We start from the raw sequence: 17039 nt of genomic DNA on the forward strand, positions 1-17039 counted from the left end.
ATGGTTTTTCTGAAGCACCCATGGTGTGGGGAACCTCACTCTTTTATGGGGGAAGAGGCTGGTGCAAGTTATCCCTAGCTCTCTGCCACTTGGTTTAGGTAAAACTTGGGTAAATCACCTGATTTTGACTCTCAGAGTCTCATTTGACTCTTCAGAGTGGGGACGATAATATTATACTTGTCCTGATAGGGTTGTCACGTGGCTTTGATGACACCGTCAGTGTAAACCTGGGATGTTGTGGAATAACGTGAGAGCCAGCATTTTTTCAAAAGCGTGTAATGAGTGCTCGCTTTGGCAGCACATATACAAAAGCGTGTAATGTGACAGCTCTGTGTCAGCCCTCACCACCTGATGTGTGTAACAACCGGGGTTCTCCTCGGTTTACAGATGCGGAAACTGAGGCCCAAAGAAGTTCAGCGATTTGCTCAAGTAGGTGGCGCTCTTAGGGGGAGGCCTGGGGCCGTGCTGACTGGGCTCGTCCTCCTGGAGAGGGGGTTGTTCTTGCTGGCCTTCAGCCTCCTAATTGGCCTGGGCTCTAAGATGGAGCGACCGAGACGCCAGGAGCCCCAGGCCTTGGATGGTGGGTGCTGGGGCTGAGACTTGCTGCCAGGCCCCCGTGTCCTCGCCACCCCGGGTCCTCTCTCCAGCAGGTTAACTGTCAGACGAGGGCTCAGAAGGGGCGGGAGGGTCAGGGTATGAATTCCATGACAGTTCTTCTTCGACCTGCGAATAGGCTCCATTAAAGATCACCCACCAGGCCAAGGAAATAGATTTATGTGGAGATCTTTGTAATGTTGTGCACCTACAGTGTGCTAGGTACTTGCTGACCTTTTAGCTGAGGGCAAGAGACGAACGATTTTGATGAAGTGATATCAGGGCTGTTACCTGAAAAACAGTGAGGGAAAGCATGCTTCTTTTTAGGGGTTTGTGTGTGTGTGTGTGTGTGTGTGTGTGTGTGTGTTGAATCTCTTGTCTGACTAATCCTTGGTCTTCTATGGATAGGAGGCTGGATTTAGGGGTAGGTACTAGATGTATCTTTTGTTGTTATTCATTTTCAGATTCCAGCTAAGAAAGAATCCTGTCCAAATAGCAGAGACAAAGACCAGCTGTTGAAGTACAATGTCGGGGATTTGGTGTGGTCCAAGGTGTCCGGTTACCCCTGGTGGCCATGCATGGTCTCCGACGATCCACTCCTGCACAGCTACACCAAACTGAAAGGTATTGTGTTTTGGGGGCTGTTTTTCCATCTTTATCTTCTGCACTTAATTGTTTTCATCTCCAAACTTCTTTATTACTCTTCCTTAAACAGCCCTACTGTGGTTCTTTTTTTCTTTTTTTTTATTGTGTTAAAATACACAAACATAAAACGTACCATCTTAACCATTTTTAAGTGCACAGTTGAGTGGTATGAAATACATTCACATTGTTGTGCAGCCATCACCACCATCCATCCCCAGAATTCTTTTCATCCTGTAAATCTGAAACTCTGTCCCTGTTAAGTAACAGGTCCTCAGTGCCCGCTCCCCAGCCCCTGGCAGCCACCGCTCTACTTTCTGTCTGCTGCCTGTGGTTTTGACTTGCATTTCCCTAGTGATCAGTGATGTTGAGCATCTTTTCATGTGCTTAGTGGCCATTCATACAACAAGGTTTGAATCAGCTTGGAGGTGGGGGTGGGGTGGGTTGTTGTTAAGTTTTTTGTGGTTCATTTTGCAACTTTGCGTAAAGTTAGTGATTCACACGTGACACATTGCTTTTTCTTTTTATATCCAAATTAGATACGTACTTTATCTGATTGAATTAGTTTTAAAAGAGAAGCAGTCTTTGCCTTGTATTGCTTTTCAGGTTTTATGATAAATAATTTATTACTTAGATATACAGTGACTGCTTCAGCATGATTTTCAGAATTAGTATTTTATACTAAGTTTTAGTTTAAAAAAAAGTCCCAGTTTATTTTATTAGGTCTGTGGGAAGAAGGAAAAAAACTAGAAATGATCATCTTTGGTGTCATGAAACTTGGGAATATAAATCAGTACACAGAACAGTTAAGAATATATTAAGAATGTAGTATGTTATTGATACAGATTAGAGCAGATGCTAATTTAAATAATAATTGGACAGTTCATGAAACACATAAAAACTCATGTGTTTTTGGAGGGAAAAAACCCCCGAAATCAGGTGGTTTGAGATTTTCCTGAAGAGTTGCTCTAAAGTTTGAATTTGGTCTGAGGGAGGTGAGAGGTGGTGACACAGAGCTGGAGGTGACCAAGTTGGTGCCCAAGTGACCTGTGCCCCCCAGAAGCGCGGGTGGTTGGAGCTGTGGGCTGGCCTTGCATGGCCTCAGCGTGAGTGCGTGGCCTCTCTTGGCCTGTGGATGGAGGCCTGAGCTCTCGCCGGGGCAGCGCTGCTGGGAGTGGGGTACACTGGTGGCTCCCTGGCAAACAGGCTTGAGGGGGTGCAGGTTCGGGATGAAGAGGACCTCTCCTCAGCCCCAGGTGCAGGCCTCCCGCCCCCTGGGTGGTTGGACCCTGCCCCGAGGCCCCGGCCTGCGCATGCACTCTGCAGGACAGTAGTGGCTGGAGAGGAGCCTGTGGGCTGGCTTTGGCTCTGACTCGGTGGAGGACATTTAGCACCCTCAGCTTGCCAGCATCAGGGAGTCCCTGTCAGAGGGCTTCAGGGGTCCCAGGGTGCACCCCTGCTCTTGTGTTCCCCCTGAGGCTGAATCAGGGTGCCCTTCCCAGCCTCTGCGGTCTCGAGCAGCACCCGCCGCCCAACCCCACTCTCTTAGGCTGCTCTGGCCTCGTGATCAGACTCAGGGCGCAGGGCCAGGCAGGAGTTGTTGTGGGAAGGTGCCCAAACTTAGAAGGAGGGGTGCAGCCCAACAGTGTGCTTCTCTAGGAATGGTTTTGCGTTGCCGGGAGGCACAGCCTCCGTAATCACAGATCAGCTTCTGAAGACTGATGATGTGCATTTGAAAAGCAGCTCAGTAGGAAGAGAGCCAGGATGCAAGCCTTGCAGCTGGAAGGGGACTCAGATGACCTTTGAAAAGCAAAGGGTCAGAGGAACCCGTGAGAACCTGGGGGTGGCGGAAGGACACGTGCAGCCGGCGCCCGCCCAGGAGGTGGTGGCCAAGAGCTTTCCAGTGGGAAGGCACGGCCCTGCTTGTCATTGGTGAATGATCAGTGGCCATGCTTGGGACCGGGCTCCCTGACAGCCTTGCTTGCTCTGTGGTTTTAATCCTCCCTGAGGATCCATCGGCTTATTGAATGCTAGCTCTTCATTTTTACCATGCGTTTCATGGTTAAGGAGCTGGCGTTTTTCTGTGAAGGTGAGCTCCCTCCTAAAAAATTACTTATGTATTACAGTCTTCACTCTTTTTAATGCGCAAATCGTGCCAGATTTGGCCGGTGGGAGCCCATGAAGTCCCTTTCAGCCGTGTCCTTCTGACACGTCTCCATCCGTCTTGGAGCACTTCCTTACGTGTCGCCTAGCTAAATACACTCCGGGCTCATTTTGAACTTTCTTTGCCCCAGTCCTGGAACCAGCTGTTTCTGAGAAGAAACCTGGGTCCTTTTAGTAGAGAGTGGTGTATGGAAGCTCGGGTCTGGGCTCTGGGTGTGTCCAAGGCCACGGGAGACAGAGGGGCACCGGAGTGTGAGGCAGGTCTCCTGGCAGTGCTGAGCCCAGCTCTCTGTGCAGCACCCCGTGCTGGGCGTGCCTGAGGGGTTAGGCGTCCTTGCTGGGGAAGGACGGGGCTATGGCGGAGGGACGGCTTCTGGCATGGGGCTGGCTGAGCAGGGGGTCTTGGGAAGCAGGAACTTTTTTTTCCCTGTAAGATGGAACTCCCTCCCCCTCCCCCTGATTCCCACCCCCGATTTTCTTTTTTTCTTTTTGCGTATGTGTACTTCTTTTTATTTATCATACTTGGGATTACAGGTGTGCTTGAATCTGGATCAGTAGTAATGCACTTAAGCTTTAAAAATTGAAGTATAATGTCCATGCAGAAGAGAGCACAGCTCTTTGGAGAGTTCAGGTTTCCTTTGAAAATCTAATAGCATTTTCGTGATTTGTAGCAGCAGAACTTGTCTTGGTGACCGTCTCCCAGGGCATCTAGATGGATTAACCAGCAGCTTTGAGGCCTAACCCCTTAAGCTGGAAACAAGATAAATGTGTGTTTTGGGTATTATACAGTGGAGAAGACTGGATTCTTTTGCAGCTGGGAACGTCACCATCTCCCTGGTGCGTCTGGATCCTACTAGTCTTCTCTTTAGGTACCAGGGTATCGAGTCAAATTATCTTCTGTTGTGGAGATTTTTGTTTTCACCTTTTCTGTGTTATGGAAAGGAACCCTCATTGCTCTTTTTCTAAATTCCAGCATTTTCTAAAAATATTATAGGTACTCTGACTTTCTCATGTTCTGGGTTATTAGACACTGTAATATGATTTTTTCCTTTTTGCTTGTTCTGTCGGCTACGAAGAAGAGAGGTGTGTTAAGATCTCCCACTGTGATAATGGATGTGCCTTCTTTTACTTGAAATTTTGTCAGTTTCTGCTTTACCTATTTTGGGGGCTCTGGACCCCCAGGGACTGAACCAGGAAACTCAGGCGGTGATCCTTGTTCTTTGTTTCCTGTGGAATTCTGTGGCCTTTTGTCCTTGTGATTTTGTCTCTTGCTTCTGTAGACACCTGGCCTCGTCTGCATTGTTGTGGCTTCTCTTCCTCTCTGTATCTGCAGCGCTGAGGCAGCCTTATCTCTTTGTGGGGTCCATTCTGCATGCATGAATGGCTGTTGTCAACTCAAAGGCCCCACAGAATCTGGACAGAGACTCTGGCTCAGTCTAGCCCAGGGGGTCAGGGGTCACCTTGCGTCTAATGTGCCGTGATGGGGAGGAAACGAACATAGTACAAAATTAGGTTCCTGGGCTATTGGTGGAGGCCACGTTCTCTTAGAAGGGAGTGTGGGTGGGGCATCAATGATAAATGTTTTCATACCGACTGTGATTGATGAACATCAGAAGTCACAGGAAGGAAGGGTTACTAATAAATGGTGCTGGGACAATTGGTTAATTATGGTGGTAAAAATGAGTAATTCACCTGTCAATTTTGGACCAAAAGAAAATTCATATGGATTAGAAAAAAAAACTTAAAAATACAAGAAAGTTGGGTTACATTTGTTACCAAATTTCCAGGCAGGAAAGAACTTCAGAAACGTTTAATTAATTTTATAAACTTAGGATCAGCCTATCATGTTCTCCTCTGCTTTTTTTTCCAGCTGACATGTAAGGAGCAATTTTCTGTGTCATTAACTATTTATTTTAAAAAATGATGTGCGTTCATATTATTTCATCATATGTACTGTAATAGATTTTTCTTCATTATGCAAATGCTATGACATATATTTATATTCATTTTTATGACCAAGGGAAGTTCTTTCAAAGTATTAAAATAATTGAAGCAGGCACAAATCTCTTGACATATTTTTGAATCTTAGCTGTTTTAAAATCAAAGAAATATACACACTTACAAACAAGTCAAATTGTACTGAGAAGTTAATAGTGAAAAATAGTCCCCTTCCCTCCCCAGAAGTAATTATTTTTAACTCTAAACATTTTCTTCCAGTTTGAACTATTTTTTGATTTATCATTTAGATGTTTTCTGTTGACTTTCTGTTATGGAAGATGAAGATTGATCTCTTCAATCATTTCCTGTTTCTTTCCCTTTCATCCTCCCCATATAATTAACTCACTGTTTTTATTACATCAAACATAGTTGTTCTCATAATTTTGACTATGTAAGTATCATTCAGTGAAAAACTGAGCTGTGTTCTTTAATTGCATTTTCTTTCTTACAACCTTCTGTTTTTCCTGGAGTTAATTATTGCCTTTCTTTTGAAATTGTATACTTTGCTGTCCATACAGCTTTAATTTTTTTCAAGTATTTATTTCTCTGTCCTTAAAACTCATCCTATTATGTAGTTAGTTTTTCCAATTGGGGGAAAAAATGAAAACCTATGTTTGATTCCCATTTTCCTTTTCTGCTTCTTGGATCTCATTTTTTAACCTTTTTCCTTGCTGCCAAGATTTTCTTTCAGTGTGGAAGAATTCTTTCCTCTCATCTTTTCTTCCCTTGGAGCTCTCTCCTAGAATCTCCCTTTCTCCTACCTAACTCTGTATTACTGGCACTCTGTCTTTTGCATAGTAGTAATCTTAGACTTTCTTTAAGATGCTTTACTGAGTTACATGCATTGTTTTCCATGGTGCCACATTGTACTCTTCCTTGGTCAGTTTTCCTTTTTTGTTGGAGTACATTTTTGGCATCCTAAGAAAGTGTAAATGGCGGGTATTGATAAATTTGAGTTCCTGTGGTTCGGGGGATGCTACTTCGCTATCCTCACACTCAATTAATGATTTGGCTAGGTGTAGAATTTTATGTTGAAAATAATTCTTCTCGGAATTTTGAAGGTATTACTCTATTTCCTTCTAGCATCCAGAGTTGCTCTTGAAGTACCTTGCCATTCTATTTCTCATTTCATGAACATGGAAGCTGTTCTCTTCCCCTCCCCCAATAGCTTGAATGTCACAAAGATGTGCCCTGATGTGGGTCACCCATTGGATGAGGCACTTGGGGGGGGGGTTAGTTCTGAGACGTGCTCTTGTGTTGTTAATTCTCTGATGAGTTTCTCTATTTCTCTCTCTAGAAGGCCAGTTATTTGGGTATCATACCTTCTGGATTGATCCTGTGGGTTTCTTATGAGAGTAGATTTTTTCATTTTAATCTTTTTCTTCTTTCTGGGAGATTTCTTAACTTTTTTTTTTTTTTTTGAATTTTATTTTATTCTTAACTTTCCATCCAAGCTTTCTTCTTTTTTCCCCTTAATTAATTAATTAATTAATTAATTAATTAATTTTTGGCTGTGTTGGGTCTTTGTTGCTGTGCGTGGCTTTCTCTAGTTGGGGCAAGCGGGGGCTACTCTTCGTTGCAGTGCACAGGCTCTAGAGCTCAGGCTCAGTAGTTGTGGCGCACGGGCTCAGTAGTTGTGGCTTGTGGGCTCTAGAGCACAGGCTCAGTAGCTGTGGCGCATGGGCTTAGTTGCTCCGCGGCATGTGGGATCTTCCCGGCCCAGGGCTTGAACCCGTGTCCCCTGCGTTGGCAGGCAGATTCTTAACCACTGTGCCACCAGGGAAGCCCCAAGCTTTCTTCTTGAGTTTTATTTTCATGACTGTATTTTAAAATTTCTCATAGTGCTTTCTTTTTCTTTGTTCTCTTCTCGTAGCAAACTAGAGTTCTTCTTTGTCAGGTGTCATCTCTTCCTGGCATAGTGTCTGTGGTCCTGCAGAGACTGTTTATTTCTGTGTGTTTTGGAATCATTCATGTTAGAGGCTTCTCTGGGTCCTGCGGGGGCAGACCTTGGTGCTGCGCTTGTGTCTGAGAGGGCTGCACTCAGCTGTCTGCAGCCCGTGTGTAGGGAGACTGTTAGCTTACCTTACAGGGTCTGCCTGGCTGGTGGTCGCTTAGTTGGGGGAATCTCCAACTTTTGGAGAAAAGACACAGTGGAGAGGTTTTTCCTCTGGTGCGCTGGTTCTCTAGGGAGTGTCCTGTGATATTTTGTGGCCAGTGCTCTGTGTGAGGGAACAGGGACTGGCATTTCCCCAGTGGAGATCTGCCTTTCTTCCCCAACTTGGCACAGAGATCTGACCTTTGAACCAGCTGTTTTCAATCTCACTCCACCCCAGCCGAATCTGGCACTCCTCCTTTTGGGTTTGGGGACCAGGTAGACACTTTCCTCGCTCAGGTTCCTTCTGTCTGCACTGAGGATGTGGCTTCTTCCTGCTAAGAGTAACAGTGGTGCACATATGAGGGGTTACTCTGTGGCCTCATGGCTGCCCTGGGAGGTCATCGGTACCCTTATTCCCCCTCTGAACGCTGTGAGTGAGTGGCAGGCCCAGGGCCACCCGGCTGGTATGTGGGAGGGCTGGGATTTGAAGCCAGGCTGTGAACAGTAGCCTGTGTCCCCTCACTGCTGCCCGGTCCCCTTTTGCTGTTGTCCTCTCTCGTCTTACTTGTTTGGGGTCTTCTTCAGTGGCTCTTGGAAGGGAGGGGATGAGGAGTGAATCTGGTCAGCATTCTTTCCCAGTCGGTTTTGAACCTCATCTAAGTCTCGTAAATGTGTTTCCCCTTTTGGGGTGGAGTGTGGTGGGGAGAAAAAGAGCAGGATTTATTTTGAGGTTAACGGATTCCAACAGCACCCAATAAAACAACTTCAAAGCAGCTCCTAATTTTATATCAGTAATTATTAATAGATTTGCCTAATTTCATCCCAAATTCCAACTTTCAAGTTCTAACATTTTATTTTAAAAACTAGGTCAGAAAAAGAGTGCACGCCAGTATCACGTACAGTTCTTTGGTGATGCCCCAGAAAGAGCTTGGATATTTGAGAAGAGCCTTGTAGCTTTTGAAGGAGAAGGACAGTTTGAAAAATTATGCCAGGAAAGTGCCAAGCAGGCACCCACGAAAGCTGAGAAAATTAAGGTGATAGATGTTCCTTAAGTATAATTTTAGACCAAAACTTTTATTTTTATTCTTAATTATTTATCTTGTTTTGAACCTGTGGTTGGTTGAAATGTTGTAACGGCTTCTTATGTCTGTCACTGTTTACTTTTGCCAAGTGTACTGTGTTATACAATATGGCAGGTTTCTTTAGAGACACAGGTTATCCTTTTTACTCCTTTGATGACTCCCAGAGATAATTTGTTTTATAATTTTTGTTTTCCTTTATATATATCTATATATAAACATGTATATAATATTATATGTGAGTGTTAGTTAAATGTAATTGGAATTGATTTCTAGTTTAAAGAAACAGAGTTTTACTGGTCTGAACTCTGTCAAAAACCTTCGAGTTAATGGGTTTTTGTAGTTTTTGATTTCTATATTTATCTGAAATTCTAAAAGTATTCTTCTTTAAAGTGGGTTAACTTTTATGTTTATATAATGAAACTTACAATGTCTTATGTTCTCTTTTCAGCTGTTGAAACCTATTTCAGGGAAATTGAGGGCCCAGTGGGCAATGGGCATCGTTCAGGCAGAAGCAGCTGCAAGCATGTCAGTAGAGGAGAGGAAAGCCAAGTTCACCTTCCTTTACGTGGGGGACCAGCTCCATCTCAACCCCCACGTGGCCAAGGAGTCAGGTGTTGCTGTGGAGTCTCTGGGAGAAATGGTAGGGTCCTCAGGAGTCAGGGAAGAAGCTGCTGACAGCCCCAAGTCCACGAGGGAAGAGGGCGTTCCTGTCAAGAGGAGACGGAGAGCCCAGCTGTCCTGCTTTGCTGAGAACCAAGACAGTGACCCGGGGACAGGAAAGACCACTCCTCAAAAGACGGCAGAGGCCGAGCCCAAGCGAGGAGTGGGGTCTCCTCCAGGGAGGAAGAAGGCCGTGGCCTCCACTCCGAGAAGCAGGAAGGGCGATGCGGCGTCCCAGTTTCTGGTCTTCTGTCAAAAGCACAGGGATGAGGTTGGTGTTGTGATGGCTTCTAAGTTGTTGTGTTTTCATTCTGGGGAGTTTCTGCATTTGAGGGACATCCCTTGCAGTGCAGAATCACCTGTTTCTCAGCATTATCAGCACAGTCTGTAGCGAGCCTTCTGTAGATTTTAGATCTAATAAGTAAGTGTTGTTAGGGAACGGCCATTTCAACTCTTGGGAGCAAAGATATTTGCCTTTGTACTCCGGGTTACTAAAATATTCCCACAGGGACGATGGGAGGTGGGCTGCTCTTTGCTACAAGCTCGGCCTTATCCTGAACATCTGGTCCTGGGTTAGCGTCTTCTCCAGGAGGTGGTTACAGAACCTAACGCAGCCACTGGCGCCATGGTGTCTGAAGGGCAGTACTATGTCAACGACTAAAACATTTGACTAGTGTTCTTAATCATTTTTATAGAATAAACCGTCTCTTCGGACATGGTCCGGGCTTGATTCCAGTGTAAAGAACTAAAGGGATTAGGCCGCCATCTTTGGTTCTTCACTATTACTTGAAGTGAATGGGTTGGTGGGACTTTTCTCAGGAATGTAAGGCAGGTGTAATGTTAGAAAATCTGTTATTGTGATTTGCTGTCGCACATTAAATGATCATCTCAGTAGGTGGAGAAAAGGCATTTGATAAAAGTCATTGCTTTTTTTGCCGTGCCATGCAACTTGTGGGATCTTAGTTCCGCAACCAGGGATTGAACCTGGGCCGTTGGCAGTGAGAGTGCAGAGTCCTAACCACTGGACCACCAGGGAATTCCCCAGAAGTCATTGTTTGTTTGTTTGTTTTAATTTATTTATTTTTGGCTGCATTGGGTCTTTGTTGCTGCGCGCAGGCTTTCTCTAGTTGCGGCGAGCGGGGGCTACCCTTCGTTGCGGTGCACGTGCTTCTCATTGTGGTGGCCTCTGTTGCGGAGCACAGGCTCTAGAGCGCGGGCTCAGTAGTTGTGGCGCACAGGCTTAGTTGCTCCGTGGCACGTGGGATCTTCCCGGACCAGGGCTCGAACCCGTGTCCCCTGCATTGGCAGGCGGATTCTTAACCAGTGCGCCACCAGGGAAGTCCCAAGTCATTGCTTTTTGATACAAAGCAAGCCAGGATTAGAAGGGAACTTCCTTTAATCTGCTGAAGGGTGATTATCAGAAACTTTAAGCATCACACGTATTGAAGGAACTGTAGAAGCATTCTCTCTCTAATCATGAACAAGGCAGGATGCCCTTCTGTCACCACTGACATTAAATGTTGTAGTGAAAGTACTGGCAGTACAGTAAGAGGAGAAAAAAATAGAGAGGCCTGACTGTAAAGGAGGTGGTCCATGTGGAGACTCAAGGGAGTGTACAGGAAACCTTGAGACTCAGGAAGAGTTCCCAGCACCGGGAGAGATGAGAGCAACACACAGAGGAAGTGGAACGCCAAAAATGTAGTGTCTGTGATAGTAACAAAATAAGGTACCAAGGGATAAAGATGACAAAATATGTATAACTTTGGAGGAAAATGGCTGATATTTTAGCAGACCTAAACAGAGAGAAATAGGAGGCAGCACAGTGTTCAGAACAGTATTCTGAAGTTGAAGTTGTCATCTCTCCTCTGTTCAACTGTAAATCCAGTATCATCCTGGGAGAACTCCCAACAGGAATTTCTTTGCCTTTTTAAGTAGATGCTAGCATAGCCACGTTTGAAGAGAAGCTCAGCCGGAGGACTTGCCCTACACAGAGGAAGTTCTGTTACTGAAAACTGCTCAGAGCAGAACCCAGAAGCAGACTCGCAAGCATATGGAGGCAGATGGGAAAGGACTGCTGGCCAGCTGAGTGGGCTGGCTGCTCAGGACAGGCACTGGGACCCCACTGGTGAGGTCAGAACTCGGCCGCCACGGGAGAAGAGCTTTGTCTCTTTGCGGGGGAGGGTTTCTTAAGGCAGACTGATGATAAAGGAGCTGCGTTAAAATGAGATGAAAGCTACGTGTGCAGAGCTCAAGCGACCCTGAAGGACAGAGTGGAAAGGCTTTGAGAAGGACAGTTTACAGAAGAGCCTGGATGGCCAGTGAGTTCACAAAGAGAGGCTGCTGAGCCCGGGAACAGCAGGGAACCACGTGTCACGGTCACAGCGAGGCGAGTGGACACAAGCCCAGCGCCTCTGTGGTCAAGGAGATGAAGCCGCGGTGGGAATCCCCATGCAGGGCTGGCAGAGGATCATTCCTTACACCTAGTTTCAAGAGAAATTTGGCAATATCTAGTGCAATTGAAGATGCACATTCTCTGTCTTGTGATTTCACCGCAAGGTATTTCCCCGTGAGGAGTTTTGCCCTCGCGCCCAAGGAGGCAGCACAGCGTCGAGAACCGTGAGATGCTGTGGGAGGAATGACAGATGGTGGCGTGTCCTGCCGCGTAACTCTAGACTTACTGCACGTCCAGCAGGAGAGTAAGTTGCTGAAGGCTGTGCAGATCCCGTCACCGGAAGTGTGAAAAGTGCAACATGCCCACTGTTTTGTTTTGCCTACCTGCCTACCTGCATCCATGCAGAGTCCGGGTGTAGCTCCAGGTCCGTGCCTCTGTCCAGGTGCTGACACCTGGTGGGGAACTGTGGGTGTGGACCAGCCGGAGCACAGAGCAGTGTGCACTTACTGCGCCGGGCCTTCTGTGGGTGAGGTGGGAGCTGTAAGCTCAGGCTGTGTGATGCCCGTGTTTGAAGCTGGACCCCCATCACACCTTGGGAGGAGCCCCTGCTCTCAGACGCCGGGAGCAGGGCATGGCTGTGACAGCTCAGCACTGCCAGCCAGCCGCACTCCGGCCTCTTCCTGGTCCATACGTATCTCCGTGGAAGCTCCACTCGTTTGAAAGTGTGAAAGAGAATTCAGACCACTTTCCAAAGACCACCCTTTTTACTTTTGCGGAACCAACTTGCTCTCCATCCACCCTTGCAGCACTGCGACACGTACCAAGACCAGACAGAAGTTTATCGCTGCGGAGATTGCTGATGAGCTGTAGGCCAGAGGCGGCAGCGTGGGGCTGTGCTGTGCACCCCGACCCCCTGCAGCTCACAGCACAGCCTCTGTGCCTCCGAGCACCCCTCCAGAGCCCGTTCTGCCCAGCTCTGCCGTGGGCGTCGTGCTCAGTGCAGACACCAAACTCAAGGTGCACAGTTACAGCGCCGGTCTGCTGCCTGTCCCTGGTCTTTGTGGGGGGTCAGCCCCACGAGCCCTTCCCCTCCTGTCTGGGTTTGGGTGCTGGTGGGCTTTGATAATTCCACGTTGTCAGAAAAGTGATGGCTACTAGGATATTCTTTACCTGTTATTAACAAGTGTGTTTGTGCTGGTTCTGTAGTGAGTAATTCTAGACTTGAATTGAGGAAGCTGCTCCCTGATTCCATCCTGTAGAATAGTCTGGGTCTTTCTAGGGGTTTCTTTCTTTTTGGAGAGTGGTGGTGCACCCAAGGATGGTTTTTGTTTGGTTGTTAATTGGTTAATCAGTGGCCAGCCCTTGAGGGACAGAGTGGATGGAGCCTCTTTTTCTGGGGTCACTAGATAGAAGACTGTGACTGTCAAGGACATTTGGTTGCCACTTGCTGACTTTTTTTTGCTGCACGTTTCCAGCTTGCTTCTTGCAAATGAAGAGAGGCATCATGCTTCTTGAAACGGGTTGAGCTCTTTGTTCACGTGTTTCGGCCGCCCGTCTGCGTCCAGCAGGCTTAGCTTGGGCGTGCAGCTCCCCCTGCTGCTGAGTCCCGCTCCAGGGGCTGGAGCTGGCGGAGAGGCGTGTGCTGGGAGACGGGTGCGTGGCCCGTGAGGAGCTGGCGGGGCTGGCGGACAGCTGCCAGCAGCTGTGCCGTGTCCGTGTGTGGTTTGCACACGAGGGGAGAGCGGCTGGGTGAAGCCTCCCGCGAGGGGAGAGAGTTTACTAAGGCACCAGTGTTAGTAGCAGTTTTATCAGCAGATGCTTTTCGCCTCAGTTTCCTATTTCTGAAGCCTCTTCCCACTTTCTCTGACCCTGATTTTTACAGCTTCATTAGAGTTGCACCACTGTTTTAGGTCTCAGCTCTGCATGAACATTTGTATTAGGTGTCTATTGCCGCGTAACAAGTCACCGCAAAGCTTAGTGCCTTAAGACAACAACACGCATTGCTTGTCTTGGTGTCTCTGGGTTGGGAGTTCGGGAGCAGCTCAGCTGGGTGGTGCTGCCTCAGGGTCTCTCATGAGGTCGCAGTTAGGGTGTCAGCTGGGGCTGCAGCCTCATCTGAAGGCCGGAGTGGGCCAGAGGACCTTCCTGCAAGGTGCCGCACTCCACTCGGAGGCCAGCCGTGCCCCCAGCAGGTGGTCACAGGGGGCAGGGTGGAGGCCTTCTACGCCCTAGACTTGGAAGTCCTGTGTGGCCATGACTGCACCGTCCAGTGGCTCTGCCGGACAGCAGGAGGGAGGCCTGAGGACTAGGAGGCGAGGCTCACGGGACGCTCTCGGAAGACGTGTGAGGAGGCCGGGGGTAGGGAGAGCAACCTCTGAGGAGCCCGTGGAGTCTCAGGTTGTGCTGGTGACATTTCAGCTGTGTGGGTTTGTGGGTATTTGGTTTTCCATATTTTTTTTCCCCAAGGAGTGGAAAGGCTTTTAATGAACATTACAAAGGGACTGGGTGAGGGGGACACAAACCCCAAATCCAGCCTTTGTTGCCCATTTCAGTGGCTGAGGAGGAGGGAGGGGCTCCACTCTGCTTAGCTGTTCCCAGACCCAGAGGCAGCTGGAGGGCGGTCCCTGCGAGTCTCCCCTCCCTGCGGAGGGGCTGAGTGCTGCCGGAGCGGGGAGGCCTGAGGCAGCCAGCCGACCTCTAAGGTCAGGGGAGGCCCAGGATCAGGCAGGGGTGTCAGAGGTTGGAAGGGTAGATGGACTGAACAGGAGGAGGGGCAGCTCTTGGGTCCCCAAACAGCACTGTCACAGAGGGGCCTGGGCCTGCTGGCTCCGGGGACCGAGACCCTCGCAAAGGAACAGCCCCCCTCCCCCTGTTCAGCAATGGGTCAGGAGAAGGTCTGAGGGACAAGAGAGGACAGGGGCCTGGGTGGGCAGAGGAGGCTGAGAGGGAGCCAAGGAAGAGCAGCGGGCGTGGGCACGGTGGGGCGGGGCCTCCGGCTGCTGCCCTGCGGCTCCTGCTGGCGATGAGGTGGCGGTGGGGCTGGTGGTGCCGCCTGTCAGGGTCCAGGACTCGTCGAAGCGGGTGCGCCCGTCGCAGTCGGTGTTCAGGTTCTGGGCAAGCTTGTGAGCAGCCTTCGGTCCGCCGAGTCTGTCGGCCTGTGGTTGAGCTCTTCCTGAGGCGTCTTCCGGGAGCTGTTCTTGCTCTCGGCCAGGCTGTGCTCGGACACCTGCCTGCAGAAGTGTTCCAGCAGCATGGCCGCCGCCTTCCCAGCCGCGCGCGGGCATCTCACCACCTCGCTCCACGCAGGGCCTGCTTCCTCCGACCCAACCCGCTCCTCCCCGCGGGGCGCCGGGCCTGGGCTGGGGGCTGCCAGGCGGCTCCTCCCCGCGCCAGCCGTACTGACGGCTGCTTGTCCATTCTGTCGTGTGTCAGAAACACAGCGGTGGCCGCGGTGGAGCGCTCCACGTGTCGGAGACCTTGCCAGTACGCTGTCGCGAGGAACCGTTCGGTTCTCGTGACGGCGCAGCGAGCCCTGTCTCCTGGCTGAGCGCGAGGAGGTGAAGCCACCCCTCCGCAGTGAAGTGACACAGGCGGGAAGCAGACCGGGACCCGGCCCCGACTGTGCCCGCGTGCAGAGCCTGTAGCGGTTGTCCTCATGAGACCTGTGCATTGGGCTGAGCGGTCGTGGCCATCATGGGCCCAGCAGAGGTGAGGGTGAAAATGCCCGGGCGCTCCCAGGAGGCGGGCACCGCGGGCCGCCGGCGGCTGTGGCCAGCGCATCTCCTGTCCTGGCGGAGCGCCGCTTGCATGGGTGCGAGCGGGCAGCGCCGGGCTGAGAGCTGACAGGACGCCTGCAGCCGGCCTGCGGAGGGGGAGGTCTCCGGGAGCGTGGGCCCGTGCAGTCAGGGGGTCCAGCCTGCTGTGCGCCCAGCCTGCGGGGGGCCGTCCGGCGTGTGGCTCAGGCGCACGGGTGCGGGCTGGCGGGAGTGGGCGCACCTCTGCCTGGCTGACGCGCAGCGGCAGGAGCCCCACCCGTGGCGGCCCGGGCCGGGGGCCCTCTGGGTGCAGGAAGGAGGCCCTCTGGGATGGAGCGTCAGCAGTGAGCGGACAGGATGGAGAGCCAGGAAGGGTGGGCGGGCACAGGACGTGCAGGAGCGGAGCTGGCCAGCCTGGCACGGGCTTAGGTGCGAGGGGAAGGGTGACCTCCAGGGCTTCGGAGTCCTGTTTGGGGAAGCAGCTGCGAGCACTTACATTACCCTTCATTCTGATCGGGGATGCTGTGGCCTGGGCTGGGCGACAGCCCCGCAGACGCATGTGCTGTGCTCCAGGAGTCTTGGATCTGTAGCTCTGCACGGAAGCCTTTGCCGCGAGGGTCTCAGATCCTTGATGCTTGAAGTGTTGGGGGCCACGGGTGGAGTGGCAGGCAGGCAGGCTGGGCGGGAGGGGAGGGTGCCCCAAGTTGAGAGGAGGGAGCAAGCGTGTGTGGGGCTGGAGACACCCAGGCAGGTGCAGATGGGAACAGGGATGCCGAGGAGCCCCCGGGGGAGTGCGGGAGCCGGAGCCAGGCTTCGACGTGCAGAGTTGGTGGGGTGCTGGTGTCCGGCAGGGCCAAGGTGGACGTGGTGAGGCGCGGGGACCCTGGAGGCCATACGAAGCCATCTGTGGGGTGGAGTTGTGGATTGGGGCTTGCGTTTGGAGGCAGAGGTTGCCGTGTTGGCTGGGCAAGTAGTAGGTCCAGGTGGTGACAGGAACCCACTGATGAGATGTCACGGTAAGTCCATCACAGAGGGCAGTGGAGACACACCTTCCCTTACCCAAGTTACTTCTCAAAGCTGTGGCGGACGAGCCACATTGAACCTGGGGTCTGGCTCCCAAGCCAGCAGCCAGTGCTCTGACTCAGTCGGCAAAGCTTTCTTGGAGGGGCCTGGGCACAGAGGTCTGTGTCGCGCTTCCTCAGCTCTGCCGTCGTAGCTTGAAAACAGCCACGGAGGACTTGGGAGTTCATGCCAGCGGCCGAGTTCAGAGAAAATTGTACTGTGGACACTGATGCTCGAATTTCCTCTAATTATTATGTGCTATGAAATATTTTTCCTCTGATTTTTTTTTTTTTGCCACGCCGTGTGGCTTGCGGGATCTTAGTTCCCTGACCAGGGATTGAACCCGCGCCCTCAGCAGTGAAAGCGCTGAGTCCTAACCACTGGACCATCAGGGGATTCCCCGATTTTTTTCAACATTTAAAAATGTAAACTCAACTCTTAGTTCATAGGCTGTGCGAAAACAGGAAGGTGGGTCAGATCTGTTCTGTGGCTGTGGTTTATGGACCTCGCGCCCTGCTATTGGTGGTCTTCAAAGTCGGGGCACATTAGAAACCCATGGGAGACCTTTAAAATAGCAGAACCGGGCCCGCTGGGTT

The 17039-nt window shown here is 50.4% G+C and overlaps 1 protein-coding gene across 9 annotated transcripts in view; it reads left to right on the plus strand.

Moving 5' to 3' along the window:
• The window catches only part of NSD2 (nuclear receptor binding SET domain protein 2), a 77114-nt gene that overhangs the window by 25674 nt on the left and 34401 nt on the right, over nt 1-17039 (plus strand). For all 9 annotated transcript variants that reach the window (XM_061191814.1, XM_061191820.1, XM_061191821.1 and 6 more), the window contains exons 3-5: nt 1059-1218; nt 8360-8526; nt 9023-9505. In XM_061191814.1, the coding sequence (XP_061047797.1) occupies nt 1059-1218; nt 8360-8526; nt 9023-9505 (810 nt within the window). The remainder of the gene's footprint in view (nt 1-1058; nt 1219-8359; nt 8527-9022; nt 9506-17039) is intronic.

The sequence above is a fragment of the Eubalaena glacialis genome, chromosome 5 (genome assembly GCF_028564815.1).
Source record: "Eubalaena glacialis isolate mEubGla1 chromosome 5, mEubGla1.1.hap2.+ XY, whole genome shotgun sequence".
NCBI classification, from domain to species: domain Eukaryota; kingdom Metazoa; phylum Chordata; class Mammalia; order Artiodactyla; family Balaenidae; genus Eubalaena; species Eubalaena glacialis.